Raw genomic sequence first — 17,800 nt, 5'->3', positions numbered from 1 at the left:
TCTTAGCAGTATTGATTACAGGTTAGCAGAAGTGTCACCTACATACATAAACTGGTACTATATCTAGTATTTAGTCTATTGCACGTTTGCTATACTTTAGACACGTTAAATAAACAGGTATTCACAGATTCATAGATTATAATGCCACAAGGGACCATCATGATCATCTAGTCTGACCTCCTGTATAACACAGATCACAGAACTTCCCTGAATTAATTACTGCTTCAAGTCCAATAGCTGTGGTTGAACTAGAACAAGTCTTCTAGAAAAACATCCAGTTAGGAAATTAATGAAGTTGATTTGCTATAAAAATGTTTTCTATTGATTTAATTATCTCTACATAGAAAGACAGTGGTGTAAAAGCTGCAAATTTAGAACAAACATGTATTCCCCAAGAGGAACAATATCTTCATCATCACTGCCTCTGTAAGGTTAGCAGAAAAACCAAACTACTGCACACAGTCCCACATATCCTCTTCTTATGAGTCTTGAGAGAGCAAACCCAGCCAAAAAAACAAACATCAAATCACACAGATGCACGTATCAGAAATACTGTGCATATAAAACCAATCTCAAAAAAAGTAAAAGTTTCAATAATGTAGAATAAATTCTTGTAAAGGAAAGGTATATGTTGCAGTTTACAAATGTAGAATATCAGTCACTTTTGCTGATGAACCCTTGCTATGCTGTTACCTCAGTTGTCAGAGATAGGACGATGACCCAGGGGCACAACAGAAGGACGGAAACAAGATGAGACAAAGCTTGAAGACGCTTGGCTCCACCTACATCTACAGAGAGCTTTCGGGAAGCCATATGAAAACCAACCTTGCAACACAATGCCAGTACCAGCAACAGCACTCCACCCTGCAACACAGATAAATCCTATTAGCAGTAATTAAGAGTCAAGTACCTCACTCTAATATAAGTAGTATTTACATGACAGAATATTAATATTCTTTTCCTTATTTCCTCCTTTTACTTATTAACATAAGACACAGACAAGGTATTCCCCCGTCCCCTTCAAGGATAAGCTTTATTTGCTAACAGTAACATTCTATGACTTAGTTTGCAACTCCCAGTATTTTTAACAGGAACTCCATCTTCAATTTCTCTTGCCATTCTCCCTTTTTTTATCCCACAAAGCAGCACATTGGAAATGTTTGAAAATAAAATGGAATCATCTTATATCATCCACACTCTTTGTATTTATTTATCTTCATTCAAGCCCTGTATCATTTCTCCCCAACCTTTTCTTTAGAAATTGTTCCCTAATCTTTACAAAATATATGTACATATACAAAATTAGCTTCTCATATTTCTTAGGTCTAATCTATCCTGTACTAGGCTAATCAATTTAACGTAAACTCATCTGCCTGATTTATTTTTAAGTAAGGCCAAATGTTTTCCTGCTGTGTCATAAATTCAGTATTTTCTTTTCAGCTTCTCATTTGCCAGTGCAGCAAAATTGGGGTACCACCCAACTCAAGTGAGGGTATCAGAATCTGGATCTTAGGCTCCAAGAAGCGTAGGAAAAAGGCAGACACACAAGACAATGATTGATAACACTAAGGAACAGAGGGCTTGTCTATTAAGGGTCATGAATATCTAAGTCACAGTTGAAATAAAACTCCTTCAAGTAAAAAAGGAACTAATTTCAGAGATACTTTCAGCTTAAGTATTAAAGCAAAATACTGCTAAATAAATAGTTGACAGGACATTCTGAATTAATGCAGCTCTCTCCACAGAATTTTTTATGAACACATCATTCAATAATTCAGTATATAAATTACTGAAGAAAACAACTTACCTTGTGATCTGCAACTCCTAGGAAAGCAATGATTGTATGAAGAACATGGGTAAGAGCACTGTCATGATGTCCCTCAGCTAAACAAATGAAGTTAAGAAAGATTCTCCAAATGAACCCTCTTCCAACTGCCCAATCACATTTCAACCTCATTCTCATAAGGATCACAAGTGATTTACTGATGTTATTTAAAAAAATAATGAAAAACACAGCTACAGGTACACAAGAGGACCAGAAATTGTAAATACAATAGGAGATCAATAGAGGAAACCACATACATTTAAAGAAAGTAAAATTGGAATCAAATTAAGCTTTGAAGTTTGGATAATTCTAAAATTTTAAATTACAGAAGTCCATAAGTCTATTGCTTCCTTAGGGAAAATATTTGAAATAATGTTACTCAATGAAAGAATTAGAAACATTAGAAATTAAGCTAGTCTTAACACTGATGTTAAATTTGGTAATTATTTGGACTTAAGAGGATGAACTGGATACCAGAAATAAAATTTTAGATGAATTTTCACTGGAAGCATTACTTGATTTATCAATGACATGTCTGAAGTATGAAACATTCTGTTAATAGACAGCTTTTGAAGAGTTTCCGAACAAAAAATTAAACTTGAGAAAATTAATGAAATTGACAAATAAAAAAAAGAGGTGCAATCAAGATAAAATTATTCCTTCTGAATTAGACAAAAATTATATTTTAACTTAGAAGCAAGTGAAATTGGTCTAACAGAAATTGAAGGAAGACAACTGGTAAGATTGGGTGTGGATGAGAAAGCTAAATCACTCAAGTACTGACAGTCCTCTAATGTCCTTCCCACAATTCCTTCCAAAGGACAGATAAGCTCTCCTACAGCTAACACAAATGACTGACAAAGAATGAATATCTCAGCACAAGAAACCATGGGATGTACCCTAGACACACATGGTATTGCACAAACAGTGAGGACAAAAAAATGTGGGTACAGCTTTGCAGAGGGGAGATTCAGACCAAGCTAGGCTAACTCATATGCCAATCCACACAGGTTAACTACACAGTATAGACATACTCTGAGGTGCTTAGCATCCACAACTCCTGGGACATAGGCCTCAAGTTCTCTCTGAGAGGGAAACTGAACAGAGAGGCTTCTAGCTAGTTGAAGGGGCCTAGTAACTAAATTGGGATTTTTCTGCCATTATGGTCATTTAGATTGTAATTATTTATAGAAAATGTATAGCCAATGCTGTTATCATTAAAGTAACTAATGACATGCATTTGACTGGATTAGTTGCTCAGAATGACTGTTTCCTCTTTTCTTTCCAGTCACAAGTACAATCCTCTGGAAAGAAAAATGCAGTTGAAACAAGGCTAACTTACACTTTTTCTCCAAAGACTTGGTAAGAAAGGATACGATGTTCTGCAATTTTAGCCATGAGATCATCATTATCAAAAAGCAATAAGCAGATCACAGCAATGATGAAAAACGCAGCACCTCTTGTCTGGAAAGACAACAAAAGGGCATCAATATAAAATGGCTTATTTGGATGGCAAACATAAAAAGTTGCAAAAAAAACATGCAAAGGGCTTTCCCCCTCCCGCCAGGTGTGTGCATGTAAGTGTAAACACAAGAAAAACAAAGTCCAAACAAAATCCTTAAAGCAAAAATTACATTTGGAGAAACTGATCTTGGTTATAAAAAAAACACTATATTCAGCTTTTATCAGACTTGTTAAGTGACTTTGGACAAGTCACAGAAGTTCTGTGCCTCATTTCCCCCTTCTGTAAAATGGGGATAATCATATTTGCTTCCTTTGTAAAGCACATTGAGATCTATAGATGAAAGGTATTATCAGAATTATTTGCTCTGAGAATATGGCTATGGTTGCTGTATGGGACCTTGGGAATGTCACCTAATCTCTCTGTACTTCAGTTGAAACATCCATAAGATGGGGATATTTTCTTGTTTCTCTGCTCACAGAGATATGAAGCTTAATTTACTAATGTTTGTAAATCACTTTGAAGTCCTTGGGTGGAAAGTGCTATACAAATGCAAAATACTATATTTTAAGTTTCTTCTCCATACAAATGATAAATTCCTTGCATCTCTTCATCATCATGAATCTCAAACACCTTTTCATATTGTTACTCCTTGTATGTGTGCCTATTTGCATATTTATTTCATTAAAAAAGGAAGTACAGATTGTAGTTTCACCTACATTTAAACTTAAAACATACATAATTTACCTACCCCTTTTATGAATTTGAGTTGGAAACAATTAGGTTTACCTCTTCTGTATTCCTGAATACCTGTTACATTTTAAAGTCATACATTATAATGGTCTTTTTCAACAAAAAATATTTAAATACCTTTGCTGGTCCTCCTCCTGAACTTGTGAACAAAACACTAAGCAGAGACACAACAACAACATCACTGTGCTCAAAGAGCAACAATGTCCTACAAAATAAGAGAGACACCAATTTTTATCACGTCCATTTCAATATGATGTACTAGCTTGATATACCTGGTTTCAACTAAAATTAAATGGAAGGGAGGTCAAGGATTTAATATATAGCTTCAATAGGAACACTGTGCAATTCAAAAGAACGGTAGGGAACCTGAAGTGTAGTCCAGCAATCCAGCTGTTGATAGACTCTGCCATGATGACAAATCACATAATACCTATTTTATAGCTCAAACAATAGATCATGTACAGTAATTGAGCAGTAGTAACTACCGAAACACTTCTTAAACAGTAGTGTGCTTTATTAGAGCATCAAGAATCAAATTGCTCAAGATGGAATTAATGTTCATATTACAATAATGTCTGATAAATCTGAAGTTCCCTGTTCTCTGCCTGGGAAAAGGACCTTTTCTCTTCCTGTTAACTTCTGATTACTGAGAAGCTGATTTCCTTCTTATACAATCGCCTCAATGCAGACAACGTATAGTTCTTCTTCGAGTGATTGCTCACATCCATTCCAGTTAGGTGTGCGCGCCGCGCGTGCATGTTCGTCGGAAACTTTTTACCCTAGCAACTCCAGTGGGCCGGCAGGTCGCCCCCTGGAGTGGCGCCGCCATGGCGCTCGATATATACCCTTGCCGGCCCACCCGCTCCTCAGTTCCTTCTTACCGCCGTGTCGGTCGTTGGAACTGTGGAGCGCGGCATAACTGTCCTCCACGTCCCTAGCTCTCCTTGTTAACTACCGTTATTATTACAGTTGTTAGTTACATCGTTAAGTATAATTAGTTAATTAGTTGTAGTGTAAATAGTATTGTATATAGTTGTTCGCCGGTCTGGGCTGTAGCCCTTCCCGGCACCCGGCACCGGGCTCATGCCTGGTTCGCCGGGCTTTAAGCAGTGTGCGGCCTGTAAAAAGCCTATGCCGACCAGCGACCCCCACGACGCGTGTCTGAAGTGCCTGGGGGAATCGCACAGGTCGGACAAGTGCCGCATTTGCAAGGCTTTTAAGCCAAGGACAAAGAAGGAGAGAGACCAGAGACTCAGGACTCTCCTAATGGAGGCGGCACTTGACCCAGCAGCTTCACAGGCCGTGATCTCGACGCCGGCACCGGATCGTACCGGCACCGGAAAGACTCCCCGGCACTGACCTTCCCCGGCACCGGGTGCAGAAGCGAGACTGTCTACGTCTGCTACTCCAGCCAGGCAGACCCGAATGGAGCGCCCGGCATCGACATCGGCCGTGGCGCTACCGGCACCGTCGACTCCGGGCCCGGTGGGTCCGTCGAGTCCAGTACCGCCAAGCTCCCCCTTAAGATCTGGGGTTGAGCTATTGGTCCCATCCACTCCGGAGACCTTCGCCTCAGCACGGGACCTTATCGCCCTGACTGAGTCTACTCAGCCGCCACCCCCGGTACCTCCGGTGCGGGTAGCATCTAGGGGCAAGCCAATGATGACGGCATCGTCTCGGGACTCGCGCTCGAGATCGAGGTCCCGACGCCACGGTCGCTCGAGATCCCGCCGCCGCTCGCAGTCCCGGCACCGCTCCCCTCGGCGGTACCGGTCGCACTCGCGGCACCGATCGACCTCCAGACGGTCGCGGTCTGACTCCAGCCGTCGATACCGGCACCGTGACTCTAGGAGCCAGTCTCGCCGTCACTCACCGCGCTGGTCGACCTCCCGGCACCGAGCTGGTGGCAGGTCCCGGTCGACCTCCCGGCACCACGTCGGTGGCAGGTCCCGGTCCCGATCCCGGCACCGAAGCAGCGGCCGGTACCGATCCAGATCCCTGCACCGAGACAGAACCCGGTCCCGATCCCGGCGCCGCTATGACTCCCGGTACCGATCCCCGGCACCGAGAAGATCTTCGGTGCCGAGCCGCGCAGACCCTTATCAGCCGCGGTCGGCCCCGCCATGGCCTTCTAGACAGCCGTCGGTGTCGTCGCAAGCGGACAGCGTGTATGCGCTGGGCACCGACAGGCAGGCGGCATTGTTTCAGGACCCTCCGCAACAGGACCAGGGTCCGCAGCAGTGGGGGTTTTGGACACCCTGGGCATACCATCAAGCCCAGGGCCCCCAACAGCTTCCTGCTAGGCCTGCAACGGCGGAGCACAGGGTGCCAGAGGCTTCGTTGTCTCGCCCCCCTCCCTCCCCTGATGGAGAGGAAGGATCGAAGCAGCAAGACCCTGGTCTTGCTCCTGAGACAGAGGCGAGGGCTGAGGGGGACCCCCCACTGGACACTTTCTTGCCAGGGGTCTCCTCATCCTCCTCCCCCGACGAAGCGGTGGCTGGCACTTCCTCCAGTAGCCCTCCTCCGCTGGATCTCAGGGCGCACCAAGACCTCCTTAGGCGAGTAGCACAGAATCTGAGCTTGCAAGCCGAGGAGGTCTCCGAGATCGAGGACCCCATCGTCACCATCCTCTCATCTGATGCTCCCACCAGGGTCGCCCTACCCTTCATTAGGACGATCCAGGCCAACGCCAATACAATCTGGCAGTCACCGGCCTCCATCCCCCCTACGGCGAGGGGCGTCGAGAGGAAGTACATGGCCCCCTCCAAGGGCTACGAGTACCTCCACGTCCACCCGACACCGTGTTCCCTGGTGGTGCAGTCGGTGAACGAGAGGGAGCGCCACGGACAGGAAGCTCCAGCCCCCAAATCCAAGGAGGCCAGGCATATGGACCTCCTCGGCCGCAAGGTCTATTCGGCTGGGGCCCTTCAGCTCAGGGTTTCAAATCAGCAAGCCCTACTCAGCAGATATGCTTTTAACTCGTGGGTGGCAGCGGACAAATTCAAAGAGCTGCTGCCACAGGAGGCCCGCCACGAATTTGCGGCCATTCTGGACGAGGGCAAGAAGGTTGCACAAACCTCGTTGCAGGCTTCTTTGGACGCTGCAGACTCGGCTGCCCGCACCCTCGCCTCGGGGGTAACGATGCGCCATATCTCCTGGCTTCAGGTCTCTGGCCTTCCACCGGAGCTCCAATACACCATCCAGGACCTCCCGTTCGAAGGCCAGGGCCTGTTTTCAGAAAAGACAGACCCTAGACTCAAAAGTCTCAAAGACAATCGGGTCATTATGTGCTCCCTCGGGATGCACACGCCGGGAACGCAGCGCAGACCCTTCCGGCCACAGCAGCAACAGCAGCGCAGGCCATACCCCCAGTTCCGCCAACGGCAGGACCTCAATAGGCGCCGTGGCAGGAATGGAAGGCGTAGACATTCGGGGAACCAGGGGGGGCAGAATCAAAGCTCCTCTAAGTCCCCGCCTGGGCCCAAGCCTTCGTTTTGAAGGTGCGCCCGAGGGCGCAGTAACAGTTTTCCCCACGGATCCTTCCCCCCCGTTTTCCAACCGCCTTTCGTTTTTCCTCCCGGCGTGGACCCAAATAACATCGGACCGCTGGGTCTTACGCACGGTGCAGACGGGATACCGCCTGCAGTTTATATCATTTCCTCCTTCCCGCCCCCCTTCCTCATCCCTCTTCAGGGACCCCTCTCACGAGCAATTCCTTCGGCAGGAGGTACAGACGCTCCTCAACAAAGGAGCTATAGAGGTGGTTCCGGAAAACGAGAAAGGCAAGGGGTTTTATTCCCGCTACTTTCTGATCCCCAAGGCCAAGGGAGGCCTCAGGCCTATCCTCGACCTGCGAGAGCTCAACAAATACCTAGTGAAGTTGAAGTTCCGCATGGTATCCCTGGGGACCATTATCCCATCCCTGGATCCGGGAGACTGGTACGCCGCCCTCGACATGCAGGACGCTTATTTTCACATTGCCATTTGGCCACACCACAGATGTTTCCTTCAATTCGTGGTGGGCTGCCTTCACTACCAATTTGCAGTCCTCCCATTTGGCCTTTCTACGGCCCCGAGGGTATTCACAAAATGCATGGCCGTCGTTGTGGCACATCTTCGGCGCAGTCTTATCCACGTGTTCCCTTACCTAGACGATTGGTTAATTCGGGGCACGTCGGAACTACAGGTTTGCAGCCACGTCCGCAGGATCACCGGCCTGTTTGCTACCTTGGGCCTCATGATCAACATAGACAAGTCCACCCTGCTCCCCACGCAGAGGGTGGAGTTCATCGGGGCCGTCCTGGACTCCACCGTGGCCAGGGCTCTTCTGCCGTTACCGAGGTTCCAGGCGTTGTCGGCGATCGTTCAGCGATTGCGGGCAGCCCCCTTAACATCAATACGGACATGTCTAACCCTGTTAGGCCACAAGGCAGCATGCACATTTGTGACCGGTTACGCTCGGCTCCGCATGAGGCCCCTCCAGTTGTGGCTCATCGCACATTACCGGCCGGCAAGGCAACCACTAGACATGCTGATCACAATCCCCCAGGGGGTGTTAGATTCTCTCACCTGGTGGCTAGACCAGTCCGTAGTGTGTGCGGGGCTCCCTTTCCACCCACTCCAGCCTTCGGTGTCGCTAACGACGGATGCCTCAGATCTCGGCTGGGGGGCCCACCTGGGATCCTTGAGAACACAGGGCCTGTGGTCCCGCCAGGAGGTGAAGCTACACATCAACATGCGGGAGTTGAGAGCGGTCCGCCTTGCTTGTCAAACGTTCTGTCACCAACTTCGGGGTCATTGTGTCGCGGTGTTTACCGACAACACGACGACCATGTACTATATCAACAAGCAGGGCGGCACCAGATCCTCTCCCCTATGTCACGAGGCGATGCGACTCTGGGACTTTTGTGTAGCCCACTCCATTCACCTCACGGCTTCCTTCCTCCCCGGAGTACGGAACACGCTGGAGGACCGCCTGAGCAGATCCTTCCTCTCACACGAGTGGTCCCTTCGCCCGGACGTCGCCCTCTCAATCTTCCAGAGGTGAGGTTATCCCCGTGTGGACCTCTTCGCGTCCGGGGGGAACAGGAAATGCCAGGCGTTCTGCTCCTTTCAGGGCAGGGAGCCCGGGTCTATAGCGGATGCCTTCCTTATTCCGTGGACGACCCACTTGTACTACGCGTTTCCCCCGTTCCCACTGGTCCACAGGGGACTTCTGAAGGTGCGCAGGGACAGGGCTCGCGTGATCATGGTAGCCCCGGCGTGGCCCAGGCAACGTTGGTACCCCATGTTGCTGGACCTGGCCATAGCCGACCCAGTTCCCCTGCCCCTTCACCCGGACCTGATCACCCAGGAACACGGGACTCTCTGTCACCCGGACCTGCAGTCGCTGCACCTAGCGGCGTGGTTCCTGCGTGGCTGACCAGTTCTGAACTGCGCTGCTCCACCCCGGTACGGGAGGTACTCTTGGGCAGCAGGAAGCCTTCCACTAGAGCGACATACTCGGCCAAGTGGAAGCGTTTCTCCTGTTGGTGCGTGGAGAAAGGTCTCCGCCCGATGGAAGATTCGGTGGCCAATATTTTAGACTACATTTGGTCCCTCAAACAACAGGGCCTGGCAATATCGTCTTTGCGGGTCCACCTGGCAGCTATCTCCACCTTTCACCCGGGTGGGGATGGCCGCTCCGTTTTTTCTCACCCGACGGTGACTAGATTCCTGAAGGGGCTGGAACGTTTGTACCCTAACATCCGACTCCCTGCTCCAACCTGGGATCTTAACCTGGTGTTGTCTCGGCTCATGGGGCCCCCCTTTGAGCCATTAGCTACTTGCTCCCTACTCTCTCTCTCTTGGAAGACTGCCTTTCTAGTAGCTATCACCTCAGCTAGACGGGTGTCGGAACTCCGGGCTCTCGTGGTAGACCTCCCGTATACAGTCTTCCATAAAGATAAGGTGCAGCTGAGGCCACACCCTGCCTTTCTCCCCAAGGTGGTCTCAGCCTTCCACATCAACCAAGAGATATTCCTCCCGGTTTTTTTCCCGAAACCTCACTCTTCAGGCAGGGAGCAACAGCTCCACTCGCTTGATGTCCGTAGGGCTCTCGCGTTCTATGTGGAGAGGACCAAACCGTTCCGCAAATCCCCCCAGCTTTTCGTGGCAGTAGCGGACCGCATGAAGGGGCTTCCCATCTCCTCGCAGAGGTTATCCTCATGGGTGACGTCCTGTATCAGGACCTGCTATGAGCTGGCCCACGTTCCTACGGGCTGTGTGACTGCGCATTCTACCAGGGCGCAGGCGTCGTCGCTGGCTTTCCTCGCCCGTGTGCCCATCCAGGAAATCTGTCGGGCAGCGACCTGGTCATCGGTCCACACCTTTGCTTCCCACTACGCCCTGGTCCAGCAGTTAAGAGAGGTCGCGGCCTTCGGATCTGCAGTGCTCCATGCCGCGACTTCTCACTCCGACCCCACCGCCTAGGTATGGCTTGGGATTCACCTAACTGGAATGGATGTGAGCAATCACTCGAAGAAGAAAAGACGGTTACTCACCTTTGTAACTGTTGTTCTTCGAGATGTGTTGCTCACATCCATTCCACACCCGCCCTCCTTCCCCACTGTCGGAGTAGCCGGCAAGAAGGAACTGAGGAGCGGGTGGGCCGGCAAGGGTATACATCGAGCGCCATGGCGGCGCCACTCCAGGGGGCGACCTGCCGGCCCACTGGAGTTGCTAGGGTAAAAAGTTTCCGACGAACGTGCACGCGTGGCGCGCACACCTAACTGGAATGGATGTGAGCAACACATCTCGAAGAACAACAGTTACAAAGGTGAGTAACCGTCTTTTCTCACTTTTGGATCCTCATCCACCATTCATAACTCCAGTGACTTCCTCTACTGCTGGTAGCTTTCCCAAGCATACTTTTCTTAATAGCAGCAGTAAAAGTGGCTACATTTTCATTGCTTCTGCTTGGGAAAACATCTAGCATTCACAAAGGCACCGGAACTTTCAGCTGACCTGAGAAAACAGCAGTAAACTGATTCAAATTCGGACATCTTTGCTATCATAAGAGCTAAACCTCCCCCCACCTTTTTTTTTTTTAATTTAAAAAGACAAACAAAAGCTTAACCTTTGCAGAATTAGATAGCTTTAAGCCCTATCTCCACACATTAACTATTCAGAGAGAGGCTTTCCCGAAGCTCTTCACCTCTGGAAGTCCAATGTTGCCATCTTTTTTCTAATCATTTCTGAATCAGTCAAGATTGCCACTTAATGAACTAAAGGGACTATCACTGCGTGATGCAAGGGACTTTTTTTCTACACAGACCTAAGAGTATTACCATTACCACAGTACGCTCAGCCCCTCCATGCTAAAAGGAGTAAACTAGGATGTCCTGTAGCAAACCAGGAACTGAATAATTGCTGCTCATCCGAGGATTTATTTTTATAAACAAACAGAAGTACGTTTCTATCAAACACTTCATTTAAAAAGAAATTAAGTGTACAGAGTTGCTATTTCAAATAACTATAAAACAAATTAAGTTAGTGTATACAAATAAAGCATGCTTTCAGGCATGTACATTACCTGAGAGGTCCACAGAGAGTGAGGCCAAAAAACCACAAAAGTGAAATGATACAGCCAACAACAGCATGTTTAACTATTTTGATCCACTATAAAAGAAAAACATTTTATTAACATTTTTTGCCCGCTTTCCAACAAACATCTTGCATTCAGTTCACATACCAAATCACTACATTAAAGGAACATTAAAATGTATGCGTAGAGCATCTTCAGAAATTAAAACAATCTGACTTGTCTTGACTACTTCACAATGACCCATTATGTTTACTTTTGGAAATACATTTTATGGCTAAAATTCTTTACTTTTATCATTTTCTATCACAGTGGCAAATTCTTTTGATGTAGTTTTAGTGCCGTTGTTAAAAAAAATCCATGGGTTACAACAGTTAGGCTGAAGTCAAATTTACTTAGTGGTCAAAAGATGCTAACAGTCAGAGTATTACACAATAAAATACATCTGACAAACATTCACAGTGCTAGATAAAGTTGTTCAACATTATAAAACTAAGGCCTTGACTCTACAAATATTTACAAATGTACTTAATTTTAATCCAGTCAACTGGGACTACTTACGTGCTTACAATTAAGCATGCACCTAAAATCTGAAGGATTATGATTTAAGAAGTCTTTATGAGGAGATGCAGCTCATTTTTATAAAAATAAAACTACTTAGGATGTATTTTAGTGAGACAAGTGGGTGAGAAGTTCTGTTAGTCCAATAAAAGATATTACCTCACCCACCAGGTCTCTCTAATATCCTGGGACCAACATGGCTACAACAACACTGTGAACAATAGATGTATTTTCTTGTTTTAAACCAGATAAACTAGATAAAGTTAGATGTGATTTTTATTTTTTAAATAATCCACTCAAGTTATTCTTATACCAAAAATCTTAAAAATCCAAAATTTGAGTTAAGACCAAATGAATACCTTTAGCAGACAGAAAGATACATTTTCCCTGATGTATGACAAAACCAAGAAATTTGGTCCCCCTCTCACTTTCTTTCAAATTCTGCCATGAGCTTTCTTAAGCCAAATTTACCTTTAGGACATTTCCTGGTTCAGATCCTCTATATTAAATACATTCCAAATGACTATGCAGCGGCACAATCAATTATTTTATATAAAGATGAATGTGGGGAAGAGGTGACAACAAAAGTTCTTCCTCTCCTTATTTCAGGCTCCTTTCTGACAACTGCTTGGACTCCTCTGCATGGTGGGATCAGCACAAAGGGGCTGAAAAGCTGGTGGCTCAGACCCTCCTGCACAATACAATCCTCTGGGCCACCCCTCTCCTCCTGGTCCCTGGTACAGGAGGCATTCCCCAGGGCGCAGCTTAGGACTGATCTCTTCATATTTACAGCTATTTGCATGTTAGTTGGTAAAGAACAGAGTGCTCAAACAGGATGTAATTTTCCATGGGACTTGAGCTCCTAAGTCACTTAGGTCATTTTGAAAATCCCAGCCATGTTTTCCAGATGAAACCAGAAACATCCCTTTCACTTCCAGCGAACAAGTGAACATTTTACTAGAGCCCTTATTCATATTGTCCCAGAGTATCTAAAAGTGAGTGTTCAAGCATTAGGTACAAGTCAACTCACCTGGTGCTTGGTCACAGTTTTTCCAGAAGAAAATGGCTTTTGAAACAAAACCATAAAAAATGCACACCTGTTAGGGGAAATATTCTCCATTAATGTACTAGTTCAAGTGCACTTTCAGTCAACGTTCAAATGTAGCTATTTTATTATTCATACCAGTTCAAGGGAATTGTTTCTCACCCCGTAACAAGTAACTATTCTACAGTGCCACTTGTATTTTAAATGAATGCTGCCTGCCTTCTGTGGGAGGGAAAAAACAATAGTGGCTCAATATGTTTCTGTCCCCCATAGCCCATTTCAGCTATTCAAGTAGCCATAAGCTTCAGTAAGCTTTTTTGTAGCAAATGAATTTTAGTCCTGCCTACTTTGCCAGCCATACAAGTCTGGCAGAGGACAGCCAAATGGTTGTTAATTCGCAATTAGCAGGGATCAAAATAAGTGAAGTGTTGAAAAGAATAGTGTTTTGAAGGGGAGCATGATTATATAATACTACTGTTACATTTTCATTTCCAAGGTGCCCCTACCTGAAGGTTTCTAGTGCATAAAAACTAAATAAAGCCACTCACCCACACACACTTGTACTAGAACTGGCCTGAAACAGTATACCCAATATCCTACCTTCCCAACAACCATAAAAAATAAACTAAAAAGATTATGTTGTTTGGAAATAGTCAAGTGAAAAACCCAAAACTGGAAATAAAATGGGAACATAAGCTAATTGATATTAGTCAATGTTATCAAGTTAGTTATAGCACAGCTTTCACAACTCATTATGAGCTAAGCTTAAATTAGTATTGGTTCAGTTACCAACAAAGCTCTTAATGATGACAATAGATATAGGAAGCAAGATTCTAGAGTGGAGGGAGATTAGCTTCCTTCCAAAGAAAAAGGTAGCAGAAGAAGAAACCACACTGATCTTATCTGTAATTTTTACTTAAAATGAAATATTCTTGATGCACATTTATTCTCTTTACTAAATATTTGTCATTACATCATCTGTCTAAAAGTGACAACTACAAGCATTCTAATTAATTAAAAAAATTCTCCTTCTTCCCTATAGTTTCTCAAACTACAGTAAGTATGCTTAAAAATTAGGGTTTTAGATATTGATTCTAATATTCTTCCTCTTAAGTACAGGGACTATTACCATAATTTGGGATGATCATTTTAAATGCATCTACCATTGCATTTCTATTATCAATTAAATGGTTAGTTTTGTAGCATCATACAGCTGTGCATTACAACACAAATTATTTTAAAATCCATGGCAAGAGTATGCTTAGACTACCCTTTATCTAATAAGAGAGTCAAAGCACAACAGCTACACTCTAAACATCACTACATCAGTACCTACAAATTTCACATTGAAAATAAAAATCTAAAAAGGGGTAAAAGAAAAGCAGGCCCAGTAGCTAGATAGGACAACAAAGCATCTCAGCTTTTTTCTTGCACATCTGTCAGGAGCTGTTATGCTTTGTCGAAATGTACATCCCATCAGAAACAAGGAAGGTTTTTCCCTTTAACAACCTGTCATGCAGCACAGAAAAGGCACAAACGCCCTTGACTTATTATGAACGAAACTTTTTTTCTTTCAGAATGAATCTTTTACTAACCCAATGGAAAGAAACCCAGGCGTTCATTGCCACCAAACTAGTCTCAAATGAAAGAAGCTGCAGCTGTGTTATAAAAGGCTTAAACAACAGCACACTTACCCCAGCTGTACTATAAAGATAAACTGGACAAGGTGGACCACTTTCAGGAGATCATAGGATTCAAAAAGTCCCAGAGCCTTTAAAAACTTGGTGAAACACAGCAGCACAATGTACCTAGTCAGCCTGCAAAAGAACAAACGATCACAGGCATTTCCTAAGCAGAGGCAAGAGGGACCGAGATGCACCCGGGGACGCAGGCTGGCTCAGAGGCCCTCTGCCCGCCAGGGCACTGGGTGAAATACAGCCCGAGCGGGCAGCGCAGGGGCTCCCCTCCACTTCCCCCCACCCCCTGCTGGCAGCCTGAGACCCCGGAGAGGGGCCCAGTTCCCCCCGTTCCTCGCGCTGGGCGCTGCAGTTACCGGGCGCTGGGCACATCCACGGGCCCCAGCCCGCCTCCTCCGGCCAGGGCCTCGCCGCTATAGACCGTCTCCATGCCGGGTCTCAGGAGCCGCGGAGGCCGCCTCCCCCGCCGCGGGGCCTCCTCATCCTCCGCCTGCTGCGAGCTGGGGCCGGGCGCGCCGGCTCGCTCGGAGGGAGGCAAGGCCCGTAGGCCGCGGCCCGCAGCGGAACTTGCGGAGGCTGAGCCGGGCCAGCCACGTCCTCAGCGGCCGGAACCCCTCACTACAGCGCGGCGGGCGGGGGAGCGCCAGCGCCCTCCCCCTCTCCGGCCCAGTGGACCCGCCCGGCTAGGGACAGGGCCCGGCTCGCGGCAACGCCACCTGCCGGTCTGGGGCGGCTGCTGAGCGCAGCAGCGACCCGCCCGCTAAGGAGCGCGGGGGCGGAGCAGGGAACGGGTCACTGGCGCTGCCCCATGCGGCGAAGGCAGCGTGCTCGGCCTCCCCGACCGGTGCCTGTACGGAACCCTGTGTCCCCCCCGCTTTGCTCCTTTCCGCACTGCCCCCCCTTGCCCTGCTCCTTCCTCCTCCTCCCCTTCCCCCTGCACTGCCCCCTTGCCCTGTCCCTGTCCCCGCACTGCCCCCCTTGCCCTGCTCCTTCCTTCTCCTCCCGCCTGCACTGCCCCCTGCCCTGTCCTCGTCCTGCCCCCGCTGCCCTGCACGTTCCTCCTCCTTCTCCCCACACTGGCCCCTTATCCTGTCCCTACCCCCCGCACTGCCCCCCCCGTCCTGCTCCTTCCTCCTCCTCCCCTTCCCGCTGCACTGCCCCTTGCCCTGTCCTCGTCCTGCCCCGGCTGCCCTGCACCTTCCTCCTCCTTCTCCCCACACTGGCCCCTTATCCTGTCCCTGCCCCCCGCACTGCCCCCCTCGTCCTGCTCCTTCCTCCTCCTCCCCTTCCCCCTGCACTGCCCCCTTGCCCTGTCCCTGTCCCCGCACTGCCCCCCTTGCCCTGCTCCTTCCTTCTCCTCCCGCCTGCACTGCCCCCTTGCCCTGTCCTCGTCCTGCCCCCGCTGCCCTGCATGTTCCTCCTCCTTCTCCCCACACTGGCCCCTTATCCTGTCCCTGCCCCCCGCACTGCCCCCCCTCGTCCTGCTCCTTCCTCCTCCTCCCTTTCCCCCTGCACTGCCCCCTTGCCCTGTCCCTGTCCCCGCACTGCCCCCCTTGCCCTGCTCCTTCCTTCTCCTCCCGCCTGCACTGCCCCCCTTGCCCTGTCCCCGTCCTGCCCCCCTTGCCCTGCACCTTCGTCCTCCTCCCCTTTCCCCCGCACTGCCCCCTTGCCCTGTCCCCGCACTGCCCCCCTTGCCCTGCTCCTTCCTTCTCCTCCCGCCTGCACTGCCCCCCTTGCCCTGTCCCCGTCCTGCCCCCCTTGCCCTGCACCTTCGTCCTCCTCCCCTTTCCCCCGCACTGCCCCCTTGCCCTGTCCCTGTCCCCGCACTGCCCCCCTTGCCCTGCACCTTCCTCCTCCTCCCCTTCCCCACGCACTGCCCCCTTGCCCTGTCCCTGTCCCCACACTGCCCCCCTTGCCCTGCACCTTCCTCCTCCTCTCCTTCCCCCTGCACTGTCCTCTTACCCTGTCCCCGCACTGCCGCCCCATCCTGCTCCTTCCTCCTGCCCCCCCGCACTGCTCCCCCTGCCATGCACTTTCCTCCTCCTCCCCTCTGCACTGCCCCCCCTTGTCCTGCCCCTTCCTCCTCCTCCTCCCCACACTGCCCCCTTGCCCGGTCCCTGCCCCCGCACTACCCCCCCTTCCTCCTGCTCCTTTCTTCTCCTCCCCTCCTTGCCCTGTCCCTGCACTGACCCCCCTTGGCCTGTCCCCTCCCTCACACTGACCCCCTCTTGCCCTGCCCCTTCCTCATTCTCCCCCTCCCTCGCAGTGACCTCCCCTTGCCCTGCTTCTTCCTTTTCCTCCCCCTCACCGTCCCCCTTGCCCTGTCCGTGCCCCCGCACTTATCCCCCTTGCCCTGCCCCTTCCTCATTCTCCCCTGCCACTTCCCCCCTTGCCCTGTCATCTCCCCTGCACTAACCCCCACTTGCCCTGCCTCTTCCTTTTCCTCCTCCCGCACTGCCCCCCCCTTGCCCTGCCCCCTCCCCAGTGCCACCTGGGACCCCCACCCCTGCCCTAAGCCTCTTCCTGCCCTACCTTGCCTCTTCCTTACCCCCACATCCCTTGCAGCCTGGGACCCCCCTGCCCTGTGCCTTCCACTTTATGCTCTGGGTGGGAGCCTGTGCCTCCCTCACCCTGGGTGCTCCCTTCCACTGTGCAGCCTGGGCTGGCTTCTCCCCTGTGTCATTCCTCCCAGCCTGGGCCTTGTCGTGCTCTCTGGTCTGTGAGTGCAAACCTCACGGAAGACTCTCAAGACACAGGGCAGACACCCCAAACTAGTGGTATGTTCTATAATTAGGTTTCACCAAATCAGTAACAGATGTGAAGTTCTAAAGTCCTATAGCAGTCTATGTTGCCAACTCTCATGATTTTGTCATTA

The 17,800-nt window shown here is 49.0% G+C and overlaps 2 protein-coding genes across 2 annotated transcripts in view; one reads left to right on the top strand and one right to left on the bottom strand.

Moving 5' to 3' along the window:
- The window catches only part of SLC30A5 (solute carrier family 30 member 5), a 32,649-nt gene extending 17,127 nt beyond the window's left edge, over positions 1 to 15,522 (bottom strand). Inside the window, exons 1-8 of the mRNA XM_050946926.1 lie at positions 15,282 to 15,522; positions 14,923 to 15,045; positions 13,214 to 13,280; positions 11,614 to 11,699; positions 4,158 to 4,245; positions 3,202 to 3,289; positions 1,808 to 1,884; positions 694 to 864 (exon numbers count right to left, since the gene is read on the bottom strand). Coding sequence (XP_050802883.1) covers positions 694 to 864; positions 1,808 to 1,884; positions 3,202 to 3,289; positions 4,158 to 4,245; positions 11,614 to 11,699; positions 13,214 to 13,280; positions 14,923 to 15,045; positions 15,282 to 15,355 — 774 coding nt within the window. The 5' untranslated portion in view covers positions 15,356 to 15,522. The remainder of the gene's footprint in view (positions 1 to 693; positions 865 to 1,807; positions 1,885 to 3,201; positions 3,290 to 4,157; positions 4,246 to 11,613; positions 11,700 to 13,213; positions 13,281 to 14,922; positions 15,046 to 15,281) is intronic.
- The window catches only part of LOC127047924 (cardiomyopathy-associated protein 5-like), a 478,816-nt gene that overhangs the window by 438,981 nt on the left and 22,035 nt on the right, over positions 1 to 17,800 (top strand). The gene's annotated exons all lie outside the window — the stretch shown is intronic.

This window comes from Gopherus flavomarginatus, chromosome 3 (assembly GCF_025201925.1).
Source record: "Gopherus flavomarginatus isolate rGopFla2 chromosome 3, rGopFla2.mat.asm, whole genome shotgun sequence".
In the NCBI taxonomy this organism is placed as follows: Eukaryota; Metazoa; Chordata; order Testudines; family Testudinidae; genus Gopherus; species Gopherus flavomarginatus.
Note: the sequence above shows the minus strand (reverse complement) of the source record. Positions and strands in the feature narration are given on the sequence as shown.